Here is a 10,944-nt window from a genome sequence, read left to right on the forward strand (position 1 = left end):
AAGTTGTGAATACAAATTCAAGCTAAAGCTATACACGATTTGTCACAGGAATCACGCGAGTGATAAAACTTTGACAGGAAGATAAGGCCAAGGTTTGAGAAGAAAACTAAGCTGTAAGTTAAAGTAGAATTGTTAAACCGTAGGACATTTTCTGAAAAATGTATTATTTACAGCTTTGAAGCAATCCAACAACAAAATAAAACTGCTCTCAAAACTTGGACGAATTCTTTCTTGGCCGCAACAATCTTCAAAGAGCTTAACCCGCCCAGGATGGCAGGAAAGGATTACAACCCGGAACTGGAGTTTAACTGCGTTGACTGTATACAATCCGATGCGTACCAGAATATGGTACAATGTGACCAATGTGCGTCCTGGAGGCACTACGCGTGTGCTGGTGTGGACGACTCTGTCGAGGATCACGATTTTATTTGTCGAACGTGCTCTGCTGGTAAGGATGACCGCACACGAAGTTTGGATCCTGGAAGTGATACCATGACAATGGCAGATTCTATGACTCGCTTGATAAAGGAGCAGGAGTTAGAAATCAAAAAGCTGGAATTGGAAGTGAAAGAACGATTTCTCAAGCAAAGAGAGGAATTGTTGGAAGTCGCTGTTGCGCGGAACTCAAGAAACCGGAAAAGTTCGGTGAGTATCCAAGGAAACCAGCAACGGATTAGTAATTGGATTAGCAGCACAGAGAATCCAAATGAAGATGGTGAGGATGAGGATGTTCAACCTTACCCTAGACCAGTGTCTCAAGATGCCTATCTGTATGATGTCGGAAGCAAGCAACGATTGGTTGATCGTTTGAATCAGTTTGAACTGAACGGAAGTCCCACTGCAGATGACGTGCAGGATCTTTTGAATCTCTGTAAGGAAACTTTAGTCTTGACAGATAAAGCAAATCGTATTGGAACCATTCCCAAGTGTAGAACGACATGGAAGTCAGTTGACGAAGCGACTGATCCCACTCTGCGATTGCCGAGTGTGCAAAAGGATAGGTTCCTACATTCTAATAATTTGGAAGCAGTTCCGAGACCTAGCCAGTGGAACACGGAAAGTAGACGATGGCTGATTGATCAGCCAATTCAACCCACATCGAGGGTAGAGTTTGTAGGCCCTGGCCCTGTTTACCCTTCTGCCCTTCCAAACCACCCCAAAGAGTCAGGTAAGCGTCAAGCCTTTATTAATAAACCAAATAACTATGCCTTGAATAATAATCCCACATGTTATACGCCTAATTACGAATCAGGTTGTGGTAAATTTATTGGTCAGTCACACTTTAAATCCTCTTACGGACAGCAGCGTTTTGATACCGCTGGACCGAAATTTGAAATTAGACAAATGCATCAACCCAATACAAACCCTGATTTTCTTGATTGTCAATCGCGTTACGAGTCCGCAAGACCTGAGTTTAATACACTGCCATCAGTACAATATCCCCACGCCCCCATAAACACTAGAAATAATCTTATGATCCATACAAGCCCTACTCCACAACAACTTACTGCTAGACAGTCACTAGCTCGGGAATTACCGCGATTTTCCGGTGATCCGGCAGATTGGCCGATGTTTATTGCCAACTTTGAGTACACGACAGCAGCGTGTGGTTTCACGGATGGTGAGAATATGGTGCGTCTACAAAAGTGCTTGTGTGGCAGTGCCCTTGAATCAGTTCGAAGTCAACTAGTTCTACCAGCAGCAGTGCCTGAAGTAATTGAGACTCTTCGGTTTCGTTTTGGAAGACCGGAAGTGCTGATCAACTCGCTTCTGAATCAAGTGCGTTCGCTCCCTGTTATTAAGTCAGACAAATTAGAAGGATTGGTGGAGTTTGGACTTGCAGTGAAGGCTTTGTGTGGACATATCGAAGCAGCCAACGAATTTTCTCATCTGTACAATCCACAGTTGCTCCAGGAGCTGGTGGCGAAGCTGCCTACAGAACAGCGGATGCTCTGGGCTGCACATCGACGGGATTTGAAGGCGGTAAACCTGAAAACATTCAGTGACTATATGACGACCGTGGTTCGTGATGCGACTAGTGTCATTGTGTATGAACCAGAAACAAAGAAAAATAATCCTCGTGAAGTGAATCGTGACAAATTTAAATCTAGAGCTTACATTAATTCGCATTCTAGTGACGTCGAAAACTATAGTGAATTCGCAACAAATACGAAACAGATAGACTGTGGTAGCTGTGGTGAACCGGGTCATCGCCTTAGAGAATGCAAAACCTTCAAGGATCTTCCTATTGATGAGAGGTGGAGGAGAGTAAGGGCCTTGAATCTATGCCAGATCTGCTTGTACGGACACGGACGCCGACCATGTCGTATAACTAGCCGCTGCAACATTGATGGATGTCAACACAGACATCATGCCTCGTTACATGACAAGAAGATTTCATCAGATCATCAGCAAGCCCAATCAGCACAGAATCACGCTCATCGTAACGCTGACGGCTCCATGCTTTTCCGGATCATACCAGTGACAGTTCACGGTTCACAGGGTTCAGTAGAAACGTATGCGTTTTTGGACGAAGGGTCGGATTTGACATTGGTTGAAGAAGGCCTCGCTAAGAAGTTAGGAGTAAGTGGAACTCGTCTACCGTTATGCCTCCATTGGACAGGGAACACTTCACGCATGGAACAGAATTCGATGAAAATTAACCTAGAAATCTCCGGTTCCAATCAACAAAAACGATACAAAATAAAGAACGCCCGCACGGTCTCTACTTTGAATCTTCCACAACAGAGCTTTGAAGCAGAGGAAGCGATTAGCTGCCACTCGCATTTGATGGGACTACCTTTAACGAGCTACATGAACGCTAAACCAACCATCCTAATTGGGATCGACAACCTGCAACTAGCACTTCCACTTGAGATCAAAGAAGATGACAAATCTGGGATCGTTGCAACGAAAACACGATTAGGATGGTGTGTGTACGGGTACCGGAGCATTCAAACCGGAAGTGGTTACAGTTTTCACGTTTGTAGTTGCACAAAAGATTTAAAACTTCACGACATGGTAAAACAGTTATTTGCGTGGGAAGAATCTGGAGTCACTGTTGAGCAGGTGCTGTCTAAGGACGACCAACGAGCTTTGGCATTGTTAAAGCTCTATACCCGACGAGTAGATGATCGATTCGAAACCGGTCTACTGTGGATAACAGCTTCCCGATGAGTATACGACGTTTAGAATGCCTTGAACGGAAAATGGAACGGAACCCTGAGCTGCGAGCAAATCTCCACAAACAAATAGAAGACTATGTAGCCAAGGGTTATGCTCACAGAGCTACAACCGAAGAACTTCAACGGGCTGATCCACGTCGAGTGTGGTATCTCCCATTGGGAGCTGTCATTAATCCGAAGAAACCAGGGAAGGTACGGCTTGTATGGGATGCGGCTGCGAAGGTGGACGGCATTTCGTTGAACTGTGTTTTACTCAAAGGCCCTGATCAGCTTTCTTCGTTGCCTAGCGTGCTTTTTCAGTTTCGTCTGTTTAATTGTTACATTTGAATTTTGATTAATTTTGAGCAAGGATATGAGAGAGCAATTTAGGCAACAAGTTTGATTCAATAACCCACCCGTTGCATAAAACAATACGAGCGTGTTGGTTTTTAACCAAAACTGAGAATCAATAAAAAATGTGCAAAGTAAAAACCCATTTTGGGGGAAACTTTACTAAGCGTGCAAATGAGCGGTAAACGTCACTGCAGTTTCCGCACAATAGTCAAGTGTGGTGCTCGAAACCGGACGCACCAGAACAGTGCTCGTCGGGCTAAAAGCCTTTTAAAGGTGACGGATCCGGATAGTGCGGAGAACGGATATTCTCAGGCTCAGGTAGGTGCCTTTTGTGATCCTAGAGGAATCACCTAACCCCGGATTTATCGCCACAGGCCACAAAGGCACGGACAACAAATCCGAGGCACGTGCCAAGATCCCAAACAAGACCGGACCAGCGCCAGCAACATCAGGTCGGAAGAAACGAAGCCACGAGGAAAGTCAACTCGAAAAGGGTCGCCCAAAGCGTGAGTTTCTATGAAAATCAAGGTGGCAAAATACCTAACGAGATTTTTCTTCAGGGCCCTTTTTTGGTTCCGGCATATTTTGCTCCACATCTCGGCACGTGTTCATGTTGCTGCGCACCCATTGGTATCGGCTCCAACCTTTTTTCTTTCCGGCACAAAACGAGCTCCGAACTCTTCCGAAACTGCACGGCACACACAGCGCCATCTGTGTTTTCAACCACATACTAGACGGAAATTTTTTTAACTTCGTTTCGTCCACGGTCCGGATCACAGCATTGTCCATCGAAACACAGGATCGAATCGCCGCCCATCCTCTGTCGAATGAGCCATTCCTGGCTTGGATCACGCGCTAGGGTCGAGACTCTTGATCGCGGTAAAATGAAGCCATTGACGAGAACGATTGTCGCGACGTTTGAACAGCACTGGACTGACACCCACCGTCTGCATCCGGGGAAGAAGAACTCGGGATTTTTGCTCCGCATCCACATGGACAGCAGGCGCTGCACACCTGATGTACCAGCTGTTTCACCGAAAAGCCAACAGAAGCGGCGATCGTGGCACAGATGGCCACTCCATCATCGCCGGCTTCGGAGCCAGCAGCTGTTGAACGTGAGCCGTAAGTGAAAATTTTACGCTACTGCACTCCAACCAAAAATGACCGGAGTAATCGGGCGATGGGTGGGAGATAATAAAATGTTGCCAATATAGAAAATTAACATAATTAAATCAATCATTTATTTTGTGGCGATGACCATCAAGACTTTTTCCATTACAAATGGCGCCCAACTAAATCGAACCACTTTTGATTATTAGTTCGACAAATTTTTGAAACTAAGCGTCTAGTTACAATTATCATTGTTATTAGTATTAGATAATTGATCATTATTGCGATTACTTAATTATTGCTCTTCTTGTTTATCATATCATTTTGCTGTATTATCATCAGTATTGTTTTGTTTGTTCAATACTGCATTTCATATTTAGCTGGTTTTAATCCGTTTCAAGATCATAAACATTCGGGCACAGATGTCAAGGGGGTTGCTAAGGAAACATCAAAAGGAACGCGATCTGGAGGCGCGGTATAACCTCTATACCGGGCCCTTGGCAATTAAGAGGATTAAATCCCTCTTTTCCTAAGACATCTGTTGCTTCTAGAAAAACCAGTAATTGTGTTTAGTCCTCACTGTAAGATCAGAGTCATTTTTTTTTCTTTTTTCAATGACTACAAGATTTTAATTGATTGTTTTGCTGCTTAGGAGAAAGTCTTAATAGTTTGGTTTCAGGAGTCGAAGGAATTTTTACCGGGTCTGCTGGTATAGATTGACATCATTTGCCAAGATATGTTGGCGTTGAGTTTCGTCTTTAGTTTTAGTGTAATCTTTGCCATAATTAGATGGCGTTAAGATATTTTTGCCAAGATTCGTTGGCTTTGAGTTTATTATGATGTGTTTATGTTTTATATATTAAGTTTAAGACACCTCTGCAGTAGGTGTTACGCTTCCGAGGAATGCTCGGAATGTAGTCGATCATTTTTTTTTCCTTCGAACTCCTAGTGGCGTGATTATGAATTTTTCATGGATCCTTATCATGATCCATGAAAAATTCTACCAAAGCAGCAATGTTGTGTTACATTTGAATTTTGATTAATTTTGAGCAAGGATATGAGAGAGCAATTTAGGCAACAAGTTTGATTCAATAACCCACCCGTTGCATAAAACAATACGAGCGTGTTGGTTTTTAACCAAAACTGAGAATCAATAAAAAATGTGCAAAGTAAAAACCCATTTTGGGGGAAACTTTACTAAGCGTGCAAATGAGCGGTAAACGTCACTGCAGTTTCCGCACAATAGTCAAGTGTGGTGCTCGAAACCGGACGCACCAGAACAGTGCTCGTCGGGCTAAAAGCCTTTTAAAGGTGACGGATCCGGATAGTGCGGAGAACGGATATTCTCAGGCTCAGGTAGGTGCCTTTTGTGATCCTAGAGGAATCACCTAACCCCGGATTTATCGCCACAGGCCACAAAGGCACGGACAACAAATCCGAGGCACGTGCCAAGATCCCAAACAAGACCGGACCAGCGCCAGCAACATCAGGTCGGAAGAAACGAAGCCACGAGGAAAGTCAACTCGAAAAGGGTCGCCCAAAGCGTGAGTTTCTATGAAAATCAAGGTGGCAAAATACCTAACGAGATTTTTCTTCAGGGCCCTTTTTTGGTTCCGGCATATTTTGCTCCACATCTCGGCACGTGTTCATGTTGCTGCGCACCCATTGGTATCGGCTCCAACCTTTTTTCTTTCCGGCACAAAACGAGCTCCGAACTCTTCCGAAACTGCACGGCACACACAGCGCCATCTGTGTTTTCAACCACATACTAGACGGAAATTTTTTTAACTTCGTTTCGTCCACGGTCCGGATCACAGCATTGTCCATCGAAACACAGGATCGAATCGCCGCCCATCCTCTGTCGAATGAGCCATTCCTGGCTTGGATCACGCGCTAGGGTCGAGACTCTTGATCGCGGTAAAATGAAGCCATTGACGAGAACGATTGTCGCGACGTTTGAACAGCACTGGACTGACACCCACCGTCTGCATCCGGGGAAGAAGAACTCGGGATTTTTGCTCCGCATCCACATGGACAGCAGGCGCTGCACACCTGATGTACCAGCTGTTTCACCGAAAAGCCAACAGAAGCGGCGATCGTGGCACAGATGGCCACTCCATCATCGCCGGCTTCGGAGCCAGCAGCTGTTGAACGTGAGCCGTAAGTGAAAATTTTACGCTACTGCACTCCAACCAAAAATGACCGGAGTAATCGGGCGATGGGTGGGAGATAATAAAATGTTGCCAATATAGAAAATTAACATAATTAAATCAATCATTTATTTTGTGGCGATGACCATCAAGACTTTTTCCATTACATAATGTAGCAGTAACGTCAGATATCAAGGAAATGTTCCATCAAGTGCGAATAAGAGAAGAAGATAAGAACTCGCAGCGTTTTCTCTGGAGATCGGATCCTGCACAGCAGCCTGATGTGTATTTGATGGATGTCGCAACATTCGGGTCGAAGTGCTCTCCGGCATCAGCACAATATGTGAAGAACATCAACGCACAGCAGCACAGTGAGCAGTACCCTAAAGCAGCAAAGGCCGCAGTTGATCGTCACTACGTTGATGATTACCTGCAAAGTTTTGGTAAAGAGGCAGAGGCGAAAGAAGTAGCTATGGACGTGAGGACAGTGCACAGAAAAGGTGGTTTTTCGTTGCATAACTGGAGATCCAATAGTGAAGCCGTCCTTGAACATCTAGGAGAGCTACCGAATGTCTCAAACAAGCCCCTAGATCTAACTAAAGACGATTTGATCAGAGAACGAGTTTTGGGAATGCTTTGGAATCCCAAGAGTGACGAGTTGAGCTTTGCTATTCAGATGAGCGATGAAGTGGAAAAACTACTTGAAACGGAAGTTCGACCTACGAAAAGGCAAATTTTACGCTGCGTGATGACCTTCTTCGATCCCTTGGGGCTGTTAGCACCATTTTTGATACACGGTAAACTGTTAATTCAAGATCTGTGGCGTTCTGGCATTGGTTGGGATCAGGAAGTGGACGATGACGTACATCGACGGTGGGTTAATTGGACCAAGATGATCACCTTTATAGCTGACATTCGTGTACCTCGTTGCTATTTTCCCGGAGCTACTGAAGAAACCTATCACCATGCTCAGCTACATGGCTTCTCAGACGCAAGTGAGTCAGCGTATAGTTGCGCAATATATCTACGAACGATGAGTGAAGATGGTTCCTGGAAAACTCGCTTAGTCGCAGGTAAAGCAAAAGTAGCACCACTAAAGCCAGTTACAATTCCAAGGCTTGAACTGCAAGGTTGTGTTCTGGCGGCACGTTTGATGAAATTTGTACAACAAAACCATGACATCGAGATAGAACAACGTTATCTGTGGACTGATTCTACCACGGCTCTTTCCTGGATAAGAGCTGATCCACATAACTATCGTCCGTACGTAGCCCATAGAGTAGGTGAAATACAGGAGTTGTCCAAAGGAGACGAGTGGAGATGGGTGCCTACAAAGATCAATCCTGCAGATGAAGCCACCAAGTGGGGCAGCGGACCTTATTTTAAGAACGATAGCAACTGGTTCGATGGTCCAAGGTTCCTTGCTTTATCAGAAGAAAATTGGCCCAGACCGCGAGAATCTTTTGTTAGCACTGATGAGCAGAGAAAAGTTACGGTATCGGTTCACCTCCATCGTGAGTCAGTTATCAAGTATCATCGATTCTCTCGATGGGAACGACTACACAGAGCTATTGCATATGCACTAAGATACCTAAATAAAGTCTTCAAGAAACAGCACACGAATACGGAGATGTTGGAGCAATATGAACTGTTGGCAGCGGAACAAGAAATTATCAAACAAGTTCAGCGGGAGAGTTATCCAGAAGAAATGGCTCTGTTGACAAACACCAAGAGCCGCGGTGAAGAATCTACAATACAACAGGTCGATTCGAGTAGCAGATTGTATCAACTAATTCCGTTCCTGGATGCTCAAGGCGTGATGCGAGAAAATAGTCGTGTAAAAACATCGAAAACACTAGCGTATGGTGTCCGCTATCCTATTATTTTGCCAAGGAAACATAAGGTGACAGAGCTGCTTGTCGATTGGTTTCATCGTCGTTTTCATCATGCTAACTTCGAGACTGTGGTAAACGAAATGCGTCAGGTGTATAGCATACCAAAACTTCGTCAAGTTGTGAAAAAAGTGTGTAATGACTGTCAAATGTGCAAGCTACGGAACGCAAGACCTTCGCATCCTATCATGGCACCGCTACCAGCTGCTCGATTAGCCGATCATGAACGCCCATTTACCTTTACCGGCCTTGATTATTTTGGGCCGCTACTAGTCAAGGTTGGACGTTCATCAGTGAAGAGATGGGTTTGTTTGTTCACTTGTCTAACTACACGCGCCGTACACTTAGAAGTGGCGTTTGATTTATCTACTGCATCATGTATCTTCTGTGTCCGCCGTTTTATTGGTCGCCGAGGAGCACCCTTAGAATTCTACAGTGACAATGGGACGAATTTCCAAGGAGCATCAAGAATATTACGAGAACAAATTAATCGAGGCTTAGCCAACACCTTTACAAACTGTCAAACGAAGTGGACCTTTAATCCACCAGGGGCTCCTCACATGGGGGGCGTGTGGGAAAGACTCGTTCAATCTGTCAAGTCTGCAATTAAAGACGCGTATGAAGAGGGAAAATTAAATGATGAGGGTTTGCAAACACTGTTAGTAGAAGCCGAAGGCATAGTTAATAGTAGGCCTCTGACGTACTTACCTTTAGACGCAGCAGAATACGAAGCTCTTACCCCTAACCACTTTTTATTAGGAAGCTCCAATGGGGTAAAACAGCCAAGTGTACCTGTAGAAGAATGTCGTAAACTGAAGACTACCTGGGATCTCATACAACATGAGTTGGATGTATTCTGGAAACGCTGGCTCAAGGAATACATGCCAATCATTCGTCGCCGATCTAAATGGTTCAAGCAGGTTCGGCCAATTGAAGTGGGTGATTTAGTTTTGATGGTCGACTCCAAAGTGAGGAACGGATGGATTCGAGGACGTATCGAGGATGTGATTGCTGGGTCAGACGATCAAGTTCGACAAGTTTCTGTGCGGACAGCTAATGGAGTTCTACGCCGAGCGGTTCATCAACTGGCCCTGTTGGATGTGGGACGAGTAAGTGCAGTCTCGGTGGATACCCAGATGCACCCGGGGGAGGATGTCGGCAAACAGGCAACCCTGCCGTAACCATCACAGTTCTGTCAACCGACTGATTGTTTTTAATGATTTTCAATGACGACGGTAGAAACGGTGACAAAAAACCGGATATTTAGGACTGTCAAATCGAGGCATTTTAAGACATCGTGTAGTAGCTTGATTTTAAAGTTTATGTGATTTAAATAGTTTAGCCCAAATCAAAGACTTCGTTCCATTTCGTGATTGTTTATTTGCATCAGCAAAGGTCGATTAGCTTCACGTAGGTTTTTAAACGGTTAAAATTACCATAATGTTCGATTATGTAACAATGTACAATATTTAACCTTCTAGGAAGAACTATTCCAAAGTTCCGGATTAGTAGGTTTGTCCCAGCGGACACTTCCGTTACCGAGGTGGTTCCGTCGAGCTTCTGTGAACTGTAAGAAAAGAATAATTAGTTGTGAGAACAAATTCAAGCCAAAACGATTACAATACTTAACCTTCTAGGAAGAACTATTCCAAAGTTCCGGGTTAGTAGATTTGTCCCAGCGGACACTTCAGTTACCGAGGTGGTTCCGTCGAGCTTCTGTAAACTGTAAGTAAAAAGAATAATAAGTTGTGAATACAAATTCAAGCTAAAGCTATACACGATTTGTCACAGGAATCACGCGAGTGATAAAACTTTGACAGGAAGATAAGGCCAAGGTTTGAGAAGAAAACTAAGCTGTAAGTTAAAGTAGAATTGTTAAACCGTAGGACATTTTCTGAAAAATGTATTATTTACAGCTTTGAAGCAATCCAACAACAAAATAAAACTGCTCTCAAAACTTGGACGAATTCTTTCTTGGCCGCAACAAAATCTATCTATGAATCTTAAAAGAGGAGAGATTACAAACCAGTTTCAATCATGTTGAAGCTTACAAATTTTAAACTGATTTTGGTTTCCATATCTTCCTCCAAAAATTGCATGACATAAAAAAGCTGCACTGAAACTGAAATTTTTAAAGAAAAAATTGTTACGTAACGATGAGCATACCTCCCCCCCTCCCCTATGTCACAATTCGTAACGCTCGAGCTTACCCCCTCCCCCCCTAGGAGCGTTACGTAATTTATGGATGCCCCCTAAGAACACACAACAACACGG

General features: G+C 44.2%; 3 protein-coding genes across 5 annotated transcripts; all 3 read left to right on the forward strand.

The window, feature by feature from the left end:
* The first annotated feature begins 270 nt into the window (after positions 1 to 270).
* On the forward strand, positions 271 to 10,086 carry LOC129750714 (uncharacterized). The gene is made up of 2 exons (XM_055745723.1): positions 271 to 1,168; positions 9,430 to 10,086. The coding sequence occupies exons 1-2, from the start codon at positions 271 to 273 to the stop codon at positions 9,849 to 9,851; spliced, it is 1,320 nt and encodes a 439-aa protein (XP_055601698.1). The 3' UTR covers positions 9,852 to 10,086.
* LOC129756583 (uncharacterized) lies at positions 3,550 to 4,747 on the forward strand. 2 transcript variants are annotated; one of them, XM_055753493.1, is made up of 3 exons: positions 3,550 to 3,836; positions 3,893 to 4,024; positions 4,079 to 4,747. In XM_055753493.1, the coding sequence occupies exons 1-3, from the start codon at positions 3,690 to 3,692 to the stop codon at positions 4,250 to 4,252; spliced, it is 453 nt and encodes a 150-aa protein (XP_055609468.1). In that variant the 5' UTR covers positions 3,550 to 3,689; the 3' UTR covers positions 4,253 to 4,747. The 2 variants fall into 2 exon arrangements, with proteins under 2 accessions (XP_055609468.1, XP_055609467.1); XM_055753492.1 differs by having other exon boundaries at positions 3,893 to 4,747.
* LOC129756582 (uncharacterized) lies at positions 5,698 to 7,220 on the forward strand. 2 transcript variants are annotated; one of them, XM_055753490.1, is made up of 3 exons: positions 5,698 to 5,984; positions 6,041 to 6,172; positions 6,227 to 7,213. In XM_055753490.1, the coding sequence occupies exons 1-3, from the start codon at positions 5,838 to 5,840 to the stop codon at positions 6,398 to 6,400; spliced, it is 453 nt and encodes a 150-aa protein (XP_055609465.1). In that variant the 5' UTR covers positions 5,698 to 5,837; the 3' UTR covers positions 6,401 to 7,213. The 2 variants fall into 2 exon arrangements, with proteins under 2 accessions (XP_055609465.1, XP_055609464.1); XM_055753489.1 differs by having other exon boundaries at positions 6,041 to 7,220.
* Positions 10,087 to 10,944: the final 858 nt, after the last annotated feature.

Source organism: Uranotaenia lowii, chromosome 3 (genome assembly GCF_029784155.1).
Source record: "Uranotaenia lowii strain MFRU-FL chromosome 3, ASM2978415v1, whole genome shotgun sequence".
Lineage (NCBI taxonomy): Eukaryota > Metazoa > Arthropoda > Insecta > Diptera > Culicidae > Uranotaenia > Uranotaenia lowii.

Bases quoted from the DNA above. Each gene is read 5' to 3' on its own strand.
- LOC129750714 (XM_055745723.1), top strand. From the start codon at position 271: ATGGCAGGAAAGGATTACAACCCGGAACTGGAGTTTAACTGCGTTGAC. The intron at 1,169-9,429 runs GTAAGCGTCAAG...ACTTTTTATTAG, and splicing joins AAACCACCCCAAAGAGTCAG to GAAGCTCCAATGGGGTAAAA.
- LOC129756583 (XM_055753492.1), top strand. From the start codon at position 3,690: ATGAGCGGTAAACGTCACTGCAGTTTCCGCACAATAGTCAAGTGTGGT. The intron at 3,837-3,892 runs GTAGGTGCCTTT...TTATCGCCACAG, and splicing joins ACGGATATTCTCAGGCTCAG to GCCACAAAGGCACGGACAAC.
- LOC129756582 (XM_055753489.1), top strand. From the start codon at position 5,838: ATGAGCGGTAAACGTCACTGCAGTTTCCGCACAATAGTCAAGTGTGGT. The intron at 5,985-6,040 runs GTAGGTGCCTTT...TTATCGCCACAG, and splicing joins ACGGATATTCTCAGGCTCAG to GCCACAAAGGCACGGACAAC.